General features: G+C 45.8%; 1 protein-coding gene across 1 annotated transcript in view; it reads right to left on the bottom strand.

Moving 5' to 3' along the window:
• adam9b (ADAM metallopeptidase domain 9b) overlaps positions 1–19,866 on the bottom strand; it is an 85,953-nt gene that overhangs the window by 21,607 nt on the left and 44,480 nt on the right. The window contains exons 11-13 of the mRNA XM_085994600.1: positions 7,970–8,103; positions 6,131–6,302; positions 4,498–4,587 (exon numbers count right to left, since the gene is read on the bottom strand). Of these exons, the coding sequence (XP_085850726.1) occupies positions 4,498–4,587; positions 6,131–6,302; positions 7,970–8,103 (396 nt within the window). The remainder of the gene's footprint in view (positions 1–4,497; positions 4,588–6,130; positions 6,303–7,969; positions 8,104–19,866) is intronic.

Raw genomic sequence — 19,866 nt, 5'->3', positions numbered from 1 at the left:
AGTAAAAACTGTCAAAAGTGAATGGGCTACCCCGATTGTGGTAGTGCCCAAAGCAGACAAAACTGTACTCTTGTGCGGTGACTACAAAGTTACTGTCAACCAAGCAGTTGACGATGAGCAGTACCCGTTGCCTACATCACAAGATTTGTATGCAGGACTCTCTGGGTCAAAGGTTTTCTCTAAGCCTGACCTGTCGCATGCTTACGCTCAGCTGAATGTTGATCAAGAGTGTCAACAGTATCTCACTATCAACACACACAAGGGACTGTACTCATACACCAAGCTGCCATATGGTGTAAAGTCTCCCCCAAAATCTTCCAGACTGTGATGAATAAGATTTTGCAAGGAATTCCAAATTGCTTATGCAATCAAGATGATATGCAGATCACAACAAGCAGCAAGGGAGAAAATCTAGAAGTGTTAGAGTTAGTAGTTCAAAGGTTGAATTCCCACAATGTAAAATTGAAAAGGAGCAAATGTGCTTTTGTGCAGCCCGAGGTTGTGTACCTTGGTCTGAAAGTTGATGCAAATGGCTTGCAACCAGTTAAGGAAAAGGTTGATGCTGTCATCAATGCTCCAAAGACACAGAACATGTCTGAGTTAAGATCTTTCCTTGGAATGGTCCAGAATACGTTTCTTACTTGAGTTAGCGACCATGTTAGCTCCACTGCACGAGCTCCTCAAGAAAGATGTGCAGTGGAAGTGGACAAAAGCGCAACAGGAAGCTTAAGACACTTGTAAGAGAAGTCTCTCTAGTGATGCTCTACTTGTGCACTACGACACAGAACGTGAGCTTAAGTTAGCATGTGATGCTTCTAGCTATGATGTGGGAGCTGTCATAAGCCACGTAACAGATGACGGCCAAGAGAAAGCAATCGCGTTCGCATCGTGAACCCTCACAAAGAGTGAAAGAAATTACGCACAAATTGAAAAGGAAGCAATCGCCATAGTGTTTGGAATCAAGAAATTTCAACAGTTCCTGGTTGGCAGAAACTTTACCCTGATAACCGATCACAAACCGCTCCTAGCAATATTGGGGCCCAAATCTGCCATCCCTGCAATGGCCACATCAAGAATGCAGCTGCAGTAAGGAGATCAGGAAGGCTCTGCAAACCTGTTATTAAACTGGATTTGTAGTTCATTTGTATTTGACTTAAAAGAATAAAAGCCAGGAGTTTTTGTTATGTGGTACATGTAATGCTGGGAAAGGTAGGACCATAGTTTTGTTGTATTTGAGGGGAATATGTGCATTTTTTTAAGGGGGAAAGCAGTGTAATGTATTATCACATGGTTTGTCACATGGTTTAGTATAGGGTTTTGAAAGAGGTGGCCATTGGGATAGTGGACGCATTGGTTGTCATCTTCCAAAATTCTATAGATTCTGGAATGGTTCCTGCAGATTGGAGGATAGCAAATGTAACTCTGCTATTTAAGAAAGGAGCAGGAGAGAAAATGGGGAACTACAGACCTGTTAGCCTCACATCAGTAGTTGGGAAAATGCTGGAATCTATTAGAAAGGATGCAATAACTGGGCACTTAGAAACTAATAGTAAGATTGAGCAGAGTCAACTTGGATTTATGAAAGGGAAATCCTGTTTGACAAACCTGTTGGGAGTTCTTTTAGGATGTAACTAGTGGAGTAGACAAAGGGGAACCGGTAGATGTGGTATATTTCAGAAGGCCTTCGATAAGGTCCCACACGAGGTTGGTGAACAAAATTAGGGCACCTGGGATTGAGGGTAATATACTAGCATAGATTGAGAATTGGTTAACAGACAGAAAATAAAGAGTAGGGATAAACAGGTCTTTTTCAGGATGGCAGGCTGTGACTAGTGGCGTAACGCAAGGATCGGTGCTTGGGCTCCAGCTATTCACAATCTATATCAATGATTTGGATGAGGGGACTAAATGTAACATTTCCAAATTTGCTGATGATACAAAGCTAGGTGGCAGTGTCAGTTGTGAAGACGATGTGAAGAGGCTTCAAGGGGATCTCGACAGGCTCAGTGAGTGGACAAGAACATGGCAGATGGAATATAATGTGGATAAATGTGAAGTTATCCACTTTGGTAGAAAAAACAGAAAGGCAGAGTATTTCCTAAATGGTGAAAGATTTGGGAATGCAGATGCTCAAAGGGACCTGGGTGTCCTTGTACACGAGTCACTGAAAGTGAATGTTCAGGTGCAGCAAGCCATTAGGAAGGCAAATGGTATGCTGGCCTTCATTACAAGAGGATTTGAGTACAGGAGTAAAGAAGTCTTACTCCAATTATATAGGGCCTTGGTGAGACCACACCTGGAGTACTGTGTACAATTTTGGTCTCCTTACCTAAGGAAGGATATACTTGCCATAGAGGGAGTGCAACGAAAGTTCACGAGATTGATTCCTGGGATGGTGAGACTGTCGTATGAGAAGAGATTGAGTAAACTAGGCCTGTATTCTCTTGAATTCAGAAGAATGAGAGGGGATCTCATTGAAGCATACAAAATTATTACAGGGCTTGATAGGATGGATGCTGGGAGAACTTTTCCCTTGGCTGGGGAGTCTAGAACCAGGGGCCACAGTCTCAGGATAAAGGGTAGGCCATTCAGGGCTGAGATGAGAAGACATTTCTTCACACAGAGAGTGGTGAATCTTTGGAATTCTCTACCTCAGAGGGCTGTGGAGGCTCAGTCATTGGGTATATTCAAAACAGAAGTCGATAGATTTCTGACTAGTAAGGGCATCAAGGGATATGGCGATAGGGCCGGTGAATGGAGTTGAGGCAGAAGATCAGCCATGATTTCATTGAATAGCCGAATGGCCTACTCCTGCTCCTATTTCTTATGTTCTTATGAGCATGCTCAGTTCGCTCTGGCCTAGTAAAGCAAGCTCATGAACTAGCAACTGGTGTCTCTGTCCTTCATTTGTTCTAGCCACATATATTACAACCCCAATCAGCAGAGGATGGGAGAAAGCTGGCAAAAGAATATAAATCAGAAAATATCTAAAATAATAACATAAGAAATAGGAGCAGGAGTAGGCTATACGTCCCCTTGAGTCTGCTCCACCATTCAATAAGATCATGGCTGATCTCCTACCTCAACTCCACTTTCCCGCCATATACCCATAACCCTTGACTACACTGTTTGAAATCAAAAGAAAGATATTCTTTCTGGAAAGTTGCCAGATTGTTGCGCTACATTACACTTTATTATTATTCTATAAAGTGACTTGGCATACACTTTATTTATTTGCCATTTCCTGCATAAACGTTTAGGCCTAGATTGTCCTCTGGGTAGCCGCCCAGTTTTAGGTGGTGCTGAAGTAGTGTACCATGAAAAATGGGGCAGGGAGGCCTAATGCCAAATCCCTACCCCTGATTTTGGCCTCCAAAGTTTTCTTCCCATTAGTAGGGACGTTGGCTGCCTGCTCTTTGACTGCCCTGTCACATTTAAATGATAATGAGGGGTAAGCTTCAGACATCAGCGTACTTCCCAGTCTTCCCCTCCTCAGTACCGCTGGCCCACAGCAAGACTGTTACCAGAAAGGCGGCACAGAGACATTAGTGGCTGGTTGAATGAGAAATCTTTAGAAGGAAGGACATGTGCCCTCCAACGCCTGGCAGGCCTCCAAAAGAGCTCATTCGGAGCAATCAAAATCTCTACTTTTGAAAGCATTTAAGGGGCTTCTGGCATCTGAACATTTCCAGTGCTGTAGCAAGTGCTCTGCTGCACCACCACAGGAAATTCCTCCCTGGCAGTGGCGGACTCCCTCTGCAGAGCAGGGATACCGCTGGGACTATGCCCTACACATGAGATTGACCCCAACCCAGGAAAGGTGAGCTTAGCATGGTTGGCAAAGCACCGCCTTGACCCACCAATACCAATCCTGGAGGGTTGCTAATGAGAAGCATCACAAAGCATAACGAAAAGGAAGGCCAGGTAAAACGACCCAGCAGGTGGTGCATTCCTCTCAGAATTAAGAGGAGACAAGTCATGTATTGCTTTGATTTTCCCAAGAATAATAATGTTATCGACCCTTGCTACTGGGAATATATCCTTTTACTAACTCTACAACAGGAAAATTGAATTTTGAAAGCTTATGGTGAGAAGCAGAACGAGTGATGTGACAAGGGAAAGAGTTCAAAGCCTGATAGGTTAAACTACCATTAAAATATCATGGGAAATATAAAGAGGAAAAGCCGCCAATGGTGGAAATCTGAAACAAAAAAAGAAAATGCTTACGAGGGCCAGTACTCAAAATGCCTTTCCTCTTTACAAGCGTTCATGGGAAATATGTTTTATTAAAGGAAGTGTGAATTTAATTGCACCATTGTAATTTTTATGTGAAGTTGTAGATAAATGTATTGTGATGGATGAGAGTTGTGTCAGTGAGAAGAATCTGGCAAGTGCCTTATCCTCAGTGCCCATCCATCAAAATGTAAAAACATATTTTTCTGTAGTAACTTTACAAATCTGAGCCTGCTACCTTTATAGCAGATCTACTTTACTTACTCTGCAGTTCTTACAGCACATCCCATATGCACATTGTGACCCTGACGTTAGAGTACAAGTGGCTGCATTACAGCAAGGATTAGTACATTTCTAGAGAAAATAAAAGAAAGTGAAAGATAATAACATAAAATAAACAGATTGATTTATAGAGTTCCTAAAGTTTGAACTAGTTGTAAACCCCATTTGTGTGTTTGAGCTTAACAATGTTTTCTTTAACTCTACAATAGCGTCACTGCACATACTATATAACTGTTAAATATAATACTACAGTAGTGGAGAAACAAGCTGTGATGAAATATGTCATTCATCAGACTCTGTAGTTAACTACATATATTGTATTGCCTGCTCCGGTGTTTTACCTTGTATTGTATATAGTGCACCGCCCCCTTTGTGTGTCGGCTCCGCCCATACCTGGCCCTACTTAAGACAAGCCCAGGCTTGTCTTGCAGCAGAACAGCAGCATGCTAGGTGAAGACACAGGCATCTTTTCTTTGCTAATAAAAGCCTTGTTTTATTCAGTTAACTTTGAGTCTTGGAGTTATTGAGGCGCATCACAAGCACACAACATCAATCAGAGCATACAATTGTAATTTAATCTATTAAAAATATCAGCAATTAAGGTACAAAAATTTATGTTTTTATATTTAATTGCATGCTCTGTTTGGCGATTGGTTGAGCTATCAGTTTAATCTCTCTTGGATGATTTGGCAAGGTACTATTGCTCAATGTTATTTCTTGATGATTGACCAATTCAGCTGTCAATCACCATTAGGTACTTGTCCACAATCTCATCAACAACAACAACTTGAAATAATATAGTGCCTTTAACATAGAAAAATATCCCATAGCACTTCACAGAAGCACAAGGAAAAGAGGTAGAGATTATTAAGAGGAATGACCAAAATCTTGGCCTAAGAGGTGGGTTTTAAGGATGGACTCAAAGGAGGAGAGGCAGATGGGAAGGCAGAGGGATTTAGGATGGGAAGGCAGAGGGATTTAGGGAGGGAATCCCCTAGGCCTCGGCTGCTTAAGCCACAGTTGTCTACACTGGGGTGAAGGGAGGAGGGAATGCACAAGAGGCTGGAGTCAGAGGAAGGCGTAGTTTGGGGCGGGCGGGCGGGGGGTGGGAAAGAGATTTTTGGGGCTGGAGGAGGTTGCAAAGCTGAAGGGCAGGGGGTTGGGGGACGAGACCATGGAGAGATTTAAATACAAGGATAAGAATTTTAAATTTGAGGCGCTGGAGACTGGGAGCCAATGTAGGTCATTGGGGAGAGGGGTGATGGATGAGGGGTGCAGGAGGGGATATGAGCAGCAGAGATTTGGAGGAGCTAAAGTTTATGAAGGGTCAAGAATGGGAGGCTGGCCAGGAGAGCATTGGAAAAATCAAAATGAGAAGAGCCTATATTTTCTCATGTAATCTGAAGTTACTAAAATAAGAGGGCCCGGAAATTCGTCTCGGGCGGTATCGGATCGGCTGCACCTGATATTCGGTTCCATTGCGATGGAATATCAGGCTCTGTGTATAACGGCCGGTCAATCCAATCCCGCCTGTGTTGCGCCACCGCCCGAGATTAATTTCTAGGCCGAGGTTTCTAAAAGTGAATCAGAAAAAAAAAGAGATCTGCTGTTTAACCTGTGATGTACCACAGTCACATTCCTCTCCTTCATCAACAATATTATTGCCACAGGAAGGTAGAGAGTACTGGTCTTCCGGGTTAGGTTCATTTCGAAGACATATTCCTCCTCCTCTCTCGATCAACCTTACAAAATCATTCCCACTGCAGCTACTGAAGTTCGTGGCACCTCTGCAATAAAGTGACATTTGTAATATATGTAAGTAATTCAATCCAACTAATTTTCACCTCATTAAATGCTAAATTAATCTTGACCAAGCAATTATTTTGAACAATGTTGTTCAAAGTATTGATCACCATATTACATTAATGGAGAGCTATAATTACTACTGCCATTTTGTTTGTGTATTAAATTATACCTCAGATCAGTTACATGGAGAGAGAAGCCGGTTTGGTTCTCCTTAGGGCAGAGAAGGTTAAGGGAGATTTAATAGAGGTGTTCAAAATAAGTTCTGAGGAAGGGTCATCGACCTGAAACGTTAACTCGGTTTCTCTCTCCACAGATGCTGCCTGACCTGCTGAGTATTTCCAGCATTTTCTGTTTTTATTCAAAATCATGAAGGGTTTTGATAGAGTAAATAAGAAAGAAAGAAAGACTTGCATTTCTATAGCGCCTTTCACGACCACCGGGCATCTCAAAGCGCTTTACAGCCAATGAAAAACTTTTTGAAGTGGAGTCACTGTTGTAATGTGGGAAACGCGGCAGCTAATTTGCGCACAGCAAGGTCCCACAAATGTGATAACGACCAGATAATCTGTTTTTGTTATGTTGGTTGAGGGATAAATATTGGCCAGGACACCGGGGATAACTCCCCTGCTCTTCTTTGAAATAGTGCCACGGGATCTTTTACGTCCACCTGAGAGAGCAGACGGGCCCTCGGTTTAGCGTCTCATCCGAAAGACGGCACCTCCGACAATGCAGCATGTCCTCAGCACTGCACTGGAGTGGGACTTGAACCCACAACCTTCTGGCTCAGAGGCGAGTGTGCTACCCACTGAGCCACAGCTGACACTGGGGAAACAATTTCCAGTGGCTGAAGCTTCGGTAACTAGAGGACACAGATTTAAGGTAATTGGCAAAAGAACCAGAGGCGAGATGAGGAGAAATTCTTTTGTGCAGCAAGTTGTTGTGATCTGGAATGCACTGCCTGAAAGGGTGTTGGTGGAAGCAGATTCAATAGGAACTTTCAAAAGGGAATCGGATAAATACTTGAACCGGAAACATTTGCAGGGCTATGGGGAAAGGGCGGGGGAATGGGACTAATTGGACAGCTCTTTAAAAGAGCCGGCACAGGCATGATGGACTGAATGGCCTCCTTCTGTGCTGTAAGATTCTATGATTCTATGACAAGAGATTTTAGGAACAGGAAAAGGTAATTCTGCTCTATAAGGCCTGCCCCCTTTTCCATCACAACTAGCCACCTCTCACCATATCCCGCAATCCCTTTTCTCTCCAGAATCACTCTAATTGTTTATTGAACCTAAATGCTTTTCATAGTAATTTATTCCACACTGTTTTCCCCGACGTCCTCATTTTTAATTTGTCCCTGGAATTTGAACCCTTCATCCAAGCAGATAACTTGCCTGGATCAATTTTGTCAATTCCCTCACTAATCTTGAAAACTTCAATTGGATTAACTCAGTCACATCTTTTCCCCGAGAGAACAATCCCACCTCCTTAAGCTATCCTTATAATTTAGATTTGTGTTATATTCCTGACACCCATAATCTTTATTCATTTGAAATTCAATTTTAAATATTATAATGAAACTAGGGAAATAATTCTCTTTTTTCACATCCACAGAAATAAGTACCAAATAAGCCAGTTTTTTACTTACGTAATTGAACTGTACATGATGCAGTGGGTTGTTGGGCAAGTACAGGTTCGGTCATCATCATGATTTATGCCCATATTATGTCCTAATTCATGAGCAAGAATTGTTGCAGCCATTGGCACGTTACTGCCACCAAACTTGTTGAAAAAAAGAGATGGATTTGGTTGCAGGATTTGCTTAGAGGGAAAGAATTCTTACAACAACAATAACAACTTGCATTTATATACCTCCTTTAACAATTGTCTCAAGGCACGTCACAGGAGCATTATCAAACAAAATTTGACACTGAGCCACATAATGAGATATTAGGACAGATGACCAAAAGCGAGAGAGCAGCGGAGCGAGAGTCGGCAGGAATCGCGGATTGGTGGCTGTATAAAAGGCTCCAGAGACCAGGTAGGCCTCAGAGTGGAGCGAGAGTCGGCGGGAATCGCGGATCGGCGGCTGTATAAAAGGCTCCAGAGACCAGGTAGGCCTCAGAGCGGAGCGAGAGTCGGCGGGAATCGCGGATTGGCGGCTGTATAAAAGGCTCCCAGAGACCAGGTAGGCCTCAGAGCAGAGCGAGAGTCAGCGGGAATCGTGGCTCGGTGGCGAGTATAAAAGGTTCCAGAGACCAGGTAGGCCTCAGTGTGGAGCGAGAGTCGGTGGGAATCGCGGATCGGCGGCTGTATAAAAGGCTCCAGAGACCAGGTAGGCCTCAGAGCGGAGCGAGAGTCGGCGGGAATCGCGGATCGGCAGCTGTATAAAAGGCTCCCAGAGACCAGGTAGGCCTCAGAGCAGAGCGAGAGTCAGTGGGAATTGTGGATCGGTGGCGAGTATAAAAGGTTCCAGAGACCAGGTAGGCCTCAGTGCGGAGCGAGAGTCGGCGGGAATCACGGATCGGTGGCGAGTATAAAAGGCTCCAGAGACCAGGTAGGCCTCAGTGCGGAGCGAGAGTCGGCGGGAATCGCGGAGCAGAGCGGCTGTATAAAAGGCTCCAAGAGACCAGGTAGGCCTCAGAGCGGAGCGAGAGTCGGCGGGAATCGCGGAGCAGAGCAGCTGTATAAAAGGCTCCAAGAGAACAGGTAGGCCTCAGAGCGGAGCGAGAGTCGGCGGGAATCGCAGAGCAGAGCGGCTGTATAAAAGGCTCCAAGAGACCAGGTAGGCGTTCCAATCTCCAATCTCGGAACTCAGAGGGAAGGAGAGAAGGAAAAAGTAATCGAAGTGTGATGTCACCAGACAGCAGGTAAGTGATTGGTTGGTGAATATTTCTCAGTTTTTAAACTTAAACTCTGTGGTTTATAGTTTCTAAAGTCTCTGAGGTGTAGCGGGGTCTGTTTATAAACCAGGGCCCTTAAATATATTATTTAACTGTAGTGTAATTGGTGGGATTGATTTTGTTATGTATTGTGTGTTCTCCTCCCACCTGTGGTGGCGCTGTCACAGCAGATAAATGGTTGGGTGTTCTCTTGGTTAAGTTTAGCTCTCTTTGTTCGGAATGCTCCAGAACTTCCCTTTCCCTTCGAATAAAGCACTTCATGTTTGAATCTTTGAGTTCTGAGTTCTAATTGTGTCTAGGTAAAAAGGTACCGAGACAACAAAGTGGCGACGAGGAGCGGCTGAATCTGCGTACGTTACGGGTGCAGTGAGTAAACAGAAATTTAAATTTGAAACGTGAGATGGCTACTATATTGGGAAACATTGGTGATTTTGATGAAAATGTGGAGCAATGGAGCGCTTATACGGAATGTTTTGACTATTTTGTCTTGGCGAATGCGGTGGCAAATGAAAAGGTCGTGCCTACCTTTTTGAGTGTAATGGGGCCGAAGACATTCAATTTACTTCTCAGCCTTGTGCAGCCAGATACTAAAACATATAAGCAACTAGTGGAAATCCTTGGAGCACATTTTTCACCAAAACCTCTGGTTATTGCTGAGAGATTTAGATTTCACAAACGGAATCAAGAGGAGGGGGAATCAGTGACGATGTTTATTGCTGCTTTAAAAAGGTTGTCGGAACACTGCCAGTTCAAGGAGGTGCTGAATGACACCATTAGAGACAGACTTGTGTGTGGTCTGCAAAGTGCAGCCACACAGAAGCGCCTTCCTACTGAGGACAACCTTACTCTTGAAAAGGCCATTGAAGTTAGTGTCTCCATGGAGATGGCGGAAAAGGAGGCTCACCAGTTGAGTTCAACAGGGAGAGTTCACAGGGTGTCGTCTGAGCCTAAAGGTGCGCGGAACGGCACATGTTACCGTTGTGGGAAAACGGGCCATCACGTTAATGACTGCTGGTGTACGGAGCTGGAATGCCGAAATTGTGGCAAAAAGGGTCACATTGAACGCGCCTGTAGAGGTAAAAAAAGAACAGACAGAGCTGGGAAGCATGAAAGTACAATGTCTGTATTTGGACAAAAGAGGAAAAAGAGTGTTCATTCAGTGCAGTATGATGGAACAAGCAAAACAGAGGGGAGCGACACCTCTGAGGAGGAAGAGGTGCACATACTGACGGTTGCAGGTGGTTCAAATGGCTACTGGGTGTCACCACTGGTGAAGGGACAATCAGTGCGGATGGAGGTGGACACAGGTGTGGCTGTGTCCCTTGTTTCAGACACTGTCTACAACAAAATGCTAAAGCATCTTACCCTTCAGCCAACAAACATTGTGCTAAAGACGTATACTGGCGAACCTGTGGCCATGAGAGGCGTCATTGAGGTGACAGTTAAATTGAACGGACAGACTGCAAAACTGCCACTATATGTGGTAAAGGGAAATAACCCATCGCTACTGGGACGTGCGTGGCTAGAGAAAATCACACTGGACTGGCCTGCAGTCCGCATGATGTCAAAAGGGGAGTCAGGTCTGACTGCAGTGTTAAACAAACATGCAGAACTCTTCAATGGGGAACTTGGGAGCATGAAAAAGATCAGCGTGAGACTGGACATTAAACCTGACAGAAAGCCGAAGTTTCACAAAGCCCGACCTGTACCCTGTGCAATTAGGCCAAAAGTTGAGGCTAACTTGGAGGCCTTAGTCGAGAATGGAGTCCTGGTTAAGTTTAGCTCTCTTTGTTCAGAACTCTCCAGAACTTCCCTTTCCCTTCGAATAAAGCACTTCATGTTTGAATCTCTGAGTTCTGAGTTCTAATTGTGTCTAGGTAAAAAGGTACCGACACAACAAAGTGGCGACGAGGATGGGATCCTGGAGCCTGTGAGCATGAGCAAATGGGCCACACCCATTGTTCCTGTCCTGAAAAAGGATGGATCTGTTCGAATCTGCGGGATTTTAAAGTGACTATTAACCCGGTGCTGTCTGCGGAACAGTACCCTCTTCCCCTCATTGGTGATCTTTTTACGGGCCTGGCCGGAGGGCAAAAGTTCAGCAAAATAGACTTATGCCAGGCTTATCTACAAATGCATGTCAATGACAAATCAAAGGAGCTGCTGACAATTGTGACACACAAGGGGCTATACAGGTACTGCCGCCTTCCGTTTGGAATTACGTCGGCAATGGATCAGATTTTGAGTGGACTGCCAGGAGTCCAGAGCTACCTGGACGACATCGTTGTCACTGGGACAAATGAGGAGGATCATCTTCTGAACTTGGATGCGACACTACAACGACTGAAAGAGTACGGACTCAGAGTTCGTAAAGACAAATGTGAATTCTTTCAGTCTTCAGTTGAGTACCTGGGGCATGTGATTGACGCTACTGGCCTGCATAAGGCGCCATCAAAGGTCAAGGCAATCGTGGAGGCCCCAGCACCCCAGAATGTGAGCCAGTTACGTTCATTTCTGGGGCTACTTAACTACTATGGGAAGTTTATTCCAGACTTAGCAACATTGCTGAAACCATTACATCAGTTGCTATGTCAAGGCAAAACATGGAAATGGACTGAACTGTGCAACGAAGCTTTCGCCCAAGCAAAGAAAGCATTGCTGAAATCGGAGGTCCTGACACACTTCGGCCCAAAGCTACCCGTGCAGCTAGCATGTGATGCATCACCATATGGTGTGGGAGCAGTCATATCCTACATCATGCCTTCGGGTGAAGAGAAACCTATCGCCTTCGCATCACGCACCTTGAACAAGGCCGAGAGTAACTATGCGCAGATCGAGCGCGAGGCCTTGGGAATCGTTTTTGGAATTCGAAAATTTCATCAGCACCTGTTTGGGAGAAGGTTCACACTCCTGACGGACCACCGTCCATTGACTTCAATCTTCGGGCCCCACACCGGAATTCCGTCTCTCGCTGCAAGCAGGATGCAAAGGTGGGCTTTACTGTTGTCAGGACACACATACGACATCAAATATCGCAAATCAGACTTGCACGGCAACGCAGACGGTCTCTCGAGGCTACCCTTGCCTGTTACTCCCCCAGAGCCTCGTCAGATAGACATCTTCTGCTTTAGACAAGTGGAGGGAGCACCTGTCACTGCAGTTCAGGTGCGAAGGTACGCCCGCAATCATCCAGTCCTGTCTGAGGTAATGGACGATGTCATTCGAGGGAGAGCTATAGGAGATTCTCCTAGTTTGAAACCTTACGTTTCAAAAAGAAATGAGCTCTCCGTCCAGGCAGGTTGTCTTCTTTGGGGACGCCGTGTCATTATTCCGCCACCTCTGAGGGAACCTATACTGCAACAACTTCATACAGGCCACAGTGGGATGGTTCGGATGAAGGAAATGGCAAGAAGCTACTTCTGGTGGCCTGGTCTCGATGGGAATATTGAGGAGAAAGCCAAAACATGTTCCCCATGTCAAAGGGTCCGGAATGTTCCACAGCTGGCAACCCTACACCCCTGGGATTGGCCTGCAGAAGTGTGGCAGCGAGTACATGTGGACTTCGCGAGTCCTTTCGAAGAGAAGATGTTTATGGTGGTTGTGGACGCTCGTAGCAAGTGGCCGGAGGTCGCTGTGATGAGGTCTATCACGGCAGAGAAAACAATTGAGAAACTTGGTGAGATGTTCAGACGTTATGGCTCACCGGAACAACTCATAAGTGACAACGGTCCACAATTTGTATCACAGGAGTTTGCAACCTTCCTGCATGTGAATGGTTTCCAACACATCAGGTCTGCGCCCTATCATCCCTCTACTAACGGCCAGGCAGAAAGGTTTGTGCAAACTTTGAAGCATGCCTTGAAGGCATTGCAAGGTCAGAGCTCAATCCACCAATGTCTGAACAGCTTCCTGTTGTCCTACAGGAACGAGCCGCATGCCACAACCAAAACTTCGCCCGCTTCGCTCATGATGAAGAGGCAGTTGCGGACAAGTTTTGACTTACTCAAACCTCCAAGGGCAGAGCAGGTTGTCCATCGTCAACAACAAGCTCAAGTTGAAAAGAGAGAGAAAAGAACCAAGGAGAGACGGTTTCATCCGGGAGAGCACATCCTAGCTCGAAACTACAACACTGGACCGAAATGGGTTCCTGCTACGGTGATCGCGCAGACAGGCCCTGTGTCTTACACGGTTGAGACTGCTGATGATGTCATCTGGAGAAGACACACAGATCAACTGTTGCTAGGAGCAGAGACAGCCACAGAGGCTCCAATGGCTGGTTGGCCTGAACTGTTTCCGGATGATACCGCAAACCAGCATCCTTTGCCACAGTGCTGTTCTCCAACACAGGAAGTCAAAGAGACTGTTCCACCTGTGCAAACTCCTGACTTTTGACTGACACAGGCACCTTCTCCATCTAGGCCTGTGTCAATGCCTGCTGCTGTGGAAGCCAGCGATGACCGCCGGTATCCTGTCAGGGAGCGGCAGCCTCCAAGACGCTTGGATCTGTAGGCTTAGCGACTTACTCACAAGACTGGGGCAGAATAAACCCCAGGGTAAAGTCAGGGGTTGAGGCAGTCTACCTCTACCCTAGGTTAGTTGAGTGCATTGAAAGTAACTTACCTGTTGAGGAATAATGTGGACCTTCCATTTAAGAGGGGAGGAATATGTTATGTATTGTGTGTTCTCCTCCCACCTGTGGTGGCACTGTCACAGCAGATAAATGGTTGGGTGTTCTCTTGTTTAAGTTTAGCTCTCTTTGTTCGGAACTCTCCAGAACTTCCCTTTCCCTTCGAATAAAGCACTTCATGTTTGAATCTCTGAGTTCTGAGTTCTAATTGTGTCTAGGTAAAAAGGTACCGACACAACAGATTTGATTTAGTTTAATTGCAATTAATTAAAGGGTAAGTCATGGCAGGACAGCCTGGTGCCGTGGTATGCTCCTCCTGCGCTATGTGGGAACTCAGGGACACTTCATGTGTCCCTGACAAGTATGTGTGCAGGAAGTGTGTCCAGCTGCAGCTACTGGCAGACCGCATTGCGGCGCTGGAGCTGCGATTGGATTCATACTGGACCATTCGCGAGGCTGAGGACGTCGTGAATAGCACGTTTGATCAGTTGGTCACACCGCAGGCAAAGGTTGGAAAGGCAGAAAGGGAATGGGTGACCAACAGACAGAGTACTAGGCACAGGCAGGTAGTGCAGGGGTCCCCTGTGGACATCCCCCTCTCAAACAGATACACCACTTTGAGTACTGTTGGGGGGGATGGCTTACCAGAAGAAGGCAGCAGCAGCCAACTTCCTGGCACCAGGGGTGGCTCTGCTGCACAGGACGGGAGGAAAAAGAGGGGTAGAGCTATAGTAATAGGGGATTCTATTGTAAGGGGAATAGATAGGTGTTTCTGCGGCCGCAAACGAGACTCCAGGATGGTGTGTTGCCTCTCTGGTGCAAGGGTCAAGGATGTCTCAGAGCGGCTGCAGAACATTTTGGAAGGGGAGGGTGAACAGCCAGTTGTCGTGGTGCATATAGGTACCAATGATATAGGTAAAAAACGGGATTAGGTCCTAAAAGCGGAATATCGGGAGTTAGGAGATAACTTAAAAAATAGGACCTCAAAGTTAGTAATCTCAGGATTGCTACCAGTGCCACGTGCTAGTCAGAGTAGAAATAGAAGGATATTTCAGATGAATACGTGGCTAGAGGAATGGTGCCAGGGGGAGGGATTCAAATTCCTGGGACATTGGAACCGGTTCTGGAGGAGGTGGGACCAGTTCAAACCAGACGGTTTGCACCTGGGCAGGGCCGGGACCGATGTCCTCGGGGGAGTGTTTGCTAGTGCTCTGGGGGAGGGTTTAAACTAAAATGGCAGGGGGTTGGGAACCTGAGCAAGGGGACAGAGGAAAGGGAAACAAGGATAAAAGCAAAAGACAGGAAGGAGAAAAACAAAAGTGGCAGTCAGAGAAATCAACAGTTTAAATCAAACATGGCCATAGTAAATAATAATTCTAATAGGTGTAAGAGCGTTAAAAAAACAAGCCTGAAGGCTTTATGTCTTAATGCGAGGAGCATTCGTTATAAGGTGGATGAATTAGCTGCGCAAATAGAGGTAAACGAATATGATTTGATTGGGATTACAGAAACATGGCTCCAGGGTGGCCAAGGCTGGGAACTCAACATCCAGGGGTATTCAATATTCAGGAAAGATAGGCAAAAAGGAAAGGGAGGTGGGGTAGCATTGCTGGTTAAAGAAGGGATTAACACAATTGTAAGGAAGGATATTAGCTCTGATGATGTGCAATCTGTATGGGTAGAACTGAGAAATACCATGGGACAGAAAAAGTTAGTGGGAGTGGTATATAGACCTCCAAACAGTAATGCAGGGGTTGGGGATGGCATTAAAAGGGAAATTAGAGAAGCGTGCAATAAGGGTACAGCAGTCATCATGGGTGACTTTAATCTACATATAGATTGGGCTAACCAAATTAGTAATAACACTGTGGAGGAGGAATTCCTGGAGTGTTTAAGGGATGGTTTCCTGAACCAATATGTCGAGGAACCAACCAGAGATCAGGCCATCTTAGACTGGGTATTATGTAACGAGAAAGGATTAATTAGCAATCTTGTTGTACGATGCTCCTTGGGTCGGAGCGATCATAATATAATCGAATTCTTCATTAAGATGGAGAATGAAGTAGTTGACTCAGAGACTAGGGTCCTAAATTTAAATAAAGGAAACTACGATGGTCTGAGGCATTAGTTGGGTAGGATTGATTGTCACTCAAAGGTTTGACGGTGGATAGGCAATGGCAAACATTCAAAGACCGCATGGATGAACTACAGAATTTGTTCATCCCAGTTTGGCATAAAATTTAAACAAAAAAGGTGACTCAACCGTGGCTAACAAGGGAAATTAGGGATAGCATAAGATCCAAGGAGAGGACATATAAATTGGCCAGAAAAAGCAGTAAACCTGAGGATTGGGAGCAGTTTAGGATTCAACAAAGGAGGACAAAGGAATGAATTAAGAAAGGGAAAATAGAATATGAGAGTAAGCTTTCAGGGAACATAAAAACTGACTGTAAAAGCGTTTATAGATATGTGAAGAGAAAAAGATTGGTGAAGTCAAGCGTAGGTCCCTTGCAGTCAGAATCAGGGGAATTTATAATGGGGAACAAAGAAATGGCCGACCAATTAAATACATATTTTGGTTCTGTCTTCACAAAGGAGGACACAAATAACCTCCCAGAGATGTCGGGGAACATAGGGTCTGATGAAAGGGAGGAACTGAAAGAAATCAGTATTTGAGGGAAATCGTGTTAGGGAAATTGATGGTATTGAAGGCCGATAAATCCCCAGGGCCTGATAATCTACATCCTAGGGTACTTAAGGAAGTGGCCCTAGAAATAGTTGATGCTTTGCTGATCATCTTCCAGCATTCGATGGAATCTGGAACAGTACCCATGGATTGGAGGGTAGCTAATGTTACCCCACTATTAAAAAAAGATGGTAGAGAGAAAACGGGGAATTACAGGCCGGTAAGCCTGACATCGGTAGTGGGGAAAATGCTAGAGTCCATTATAAAAGATGTAATAGCAGAGCACTTGGAAAACAGTGACAGGATCGGACAAAGTCAACATGGATTTACAAAAGGTAAATTGTGCTTGACTAATCTACTGGAATTTTTTGAGGATGTAACTGGTAAAATAGATAAGGGAGAACCAGTGGATGTGGTGTATTTGGACTTTCAGAAGGCTCTCGATAAGGTCCCGCATAAGAGATTAGCGTGTAAAGTTAAGGCACGTGGGATTGCGGGCAAGGTATTGACTTAGATAGAGAACTGGTTGGCAGACAGAAAGCAAAGAGGTGGAATAAACCGGTCTTTTTCCGAGTGGCAGGCAGTGACTAGTGGGGTACCGCAGGGATCAGTCCTTGGGCCCCAGCTATTCACAATATATATTAATGATCTAGACAAGGGAACTAGATGTAATATCTCCAAATTTGCAGATGACACAAAGCTGGGTGGGCGTGTGTGCTGTGAGGAGGATGCCGAGAAACTCCAGGATGATTTGGACAGGTTGGGTGATTGGGCAAAAGCATGGCAGATGCAATATAACGTGGATAAATGTGAGGTTATCCACTTCGGTGGCAAAAACAGGAAGGCAGATTATTATCTGAATGGCAATAGATTGGGAGAAGGGGAAGTGCAACGAGACCTGGGTGTCCTTGTGCACCAGTCGCTGAAGGTAAGCATGCAGGTGCAGCAGGCGATTAAGAAGGCAAATGGCATGTTGGCCTTCGTAGCGAGAGGATTTGAGTACAGGAACAAGGATGTCTTGCTGCAGTTATACAGGGCCTTGGTGAGACCACATCTTGAGTATTCTGTGCAGTTTTGGTCGCCTTATCTGAGGAAGGATGTTCTTGCCATGGAAGGAGTTCAGCGAAGATTCACCAGGCTGATACCTGGGATGGCAGGAATGACGTATGAGGAGAGATTGGGTCGATTGAGCATGTACTCGCTGGAGTTTAAAAGAATGAGAGGGGATCTCATTGAAACTTATAAAATTCTGACAGGACTGGACAGACTAGATGCAGGAAGGATGTTCCTGATGGTCGGGGAGTCCAGAACCAGGGGTCACAGTCTAAGGAGAAGGGGTAGGCCATTTAGGACAGAAATGAGGAGGAATTTCTTCACCCAGAGAGTGGTGAACCTGTGGAATTCTCTACCACAGAAGGCAGTAGAGGCCAATACATTAAATATATTCAAGAAGGAGTTGGATATATTTCTTAAGGCTAAAGGGATCGAGGGGTATGGGGAGAAAGCAGGGACCGGGTACTGAATTTGGATGATCAGCCATGATCACATTGAATGGCGGAGCAGGTTCGAGGGGCCGAATGGCCTGCTCCTGCTCCTATCTTCTATGTTTCTATAAACAGCGCGAGAGGAGCGGAGGCAGCGGACCTGAGTGGCAGTGACTCAGCAAAGGTAGAATTGGAGAGTGACGTCAGAATTAAAAAGTGACGTCGGCACAAGGGAAGGAGCTGGTTGGTGAGTAGCTGGTAAATGTTTCTAGTTTCTCGTTAATAGTCTATAAAGTAAAGGCATGGCAGGGCAGCTCAGTCCCGTGGAGTGCACATCCTGTGCCATGTGAGAAGTCCTGGACACTTCGCCTAGCCTGGACGACCACGTGTGCGGGAAGTATCGCCAGCTACAACAGCTCGAGCTCCGGGTTTCAGAGCTTGAGCGGCGGCTGGAGTCACTGCAGTGCATCCATGAGGCTGAGAGCTACGTGGATAGTACGTTTCTGGAGGTGGTCACCCCACAGCTTAAGAGTGTGCAGGCAGAGAGGGAATGGGTGACCACCAGACAGAAGAGGAGGACCAGGTAGATAGTGCAGGAGTCCCCGGAATGCATCTCACTCGCTAACCAGTATTCAGATCTGGATACTGGTGAGGGCGATGGTTCCTCAGGGGAGTGCAGCCAGAGCCAAGTCCACAGCACCATGGGTGGCTCAGCTGCACAGGGGGGAAGGAAGAAGAGTGGAAAAGCAATAGTGGTAGGCGATTCGATAGTTAGGGGAATAGACAGGTGTTTCTGCGGCCGCCGATGTGGCTCCTAGATGGTATATTGCCTCCCTGGTGCCAGGGTCAAGGATATCACTGATCACCTGCAGGACATTCTGATGGGGGAGGGTGAGCAGCCAAAGGTCGTGGTCCACATTGGTACCAACGACATAGGTAGAATGAGGGATGAGGTCCTGCAGGCAGGTAGAATAAGGGATGAGGTCCTGCAGGCAGATTTTAGGGAGCTCGGAAAGAGATTAAAAAGCAGGACCTCAAAGGTAGTAATCTCCGGATTACTCCCAGTGCGACGTGCTAGTTAGTACAGAAACAGGTGGATAGAGCAGATGAATGCGTGGCTGGAGAGCTTTAGTTAAGGTCCCGCATGGCAGACTGGTCACGAAAGTAAAAGCCCATGGGATCCAAGGCAAAGTGGCAAGTTGGATCTAAAATTGGCTCAAAGGCACGAAATAAAGGGTAATGGTCAAAGGGTGTTTTTGTGACTGGAAGGCTGTTTCCAGTGGGGTTCCGCAGGGCTCAGTACTGGGTCCTCTGCTTTTGGTGGTATATATCAACGATTTGGACTTGAATGTAGGAAGCATGATTAAGAAGTTTGCAGATGATACAAAAACTGGCCATGTGGTTGATAATGAAGAAGAAGGCTGCAGACTGCAGGAAGATATCAATGGACTGGTCAGGTGGGGAGAACAGTGGCAAATGGAATTCAATCTGGAAAAGTGTGAGGTAATGCATTTGGGGAGGGCTAACAAGGCAAGGGAATACACTAAATGGTAGGATACTGAGAAGTGCAGAAGATCAGAGGGACCTTGGAGTGCATGTCCACAGATCCCTGAAGGTAGCAGGACAGGTAGATAAGGTGGTTAAGAAGGCATACGGGATACTTGCCTTTATTAGCCGAGGCATAGAATATAAGAGCAGGGAGGTTATGCTTGAACTGTATAAAACAATAGTTAGGCTGCAGCTAGAGTACTGCGTGCAGTTCTGGTCACCACATTACAGGAAGGATGTGATTGCACGAGAGGGGATGCAGAGAAGATTTATGAGGATGTTGCCTGAGCTGGGGAA

Source organism: Somniosus microcephalus, chromosome 8 (assembly GCF_052327205.1).
Source record: "Somniosus microcephalus isolate GS21.2 chromosome 8, FLI_Smic_1.0, whole genome shotgun sequence".
Lineage (NCBI taxonomy): Eukaryota > Metazoa > Chordata > Chondrichthyes > Squaliformes > Somniosidae > Somniosus > Somniosus microcephalus.
Note: the sequence above shows the minus strand (reverse complement) of the source record. Positions and strands in the feature narration are given on the sequence as shown.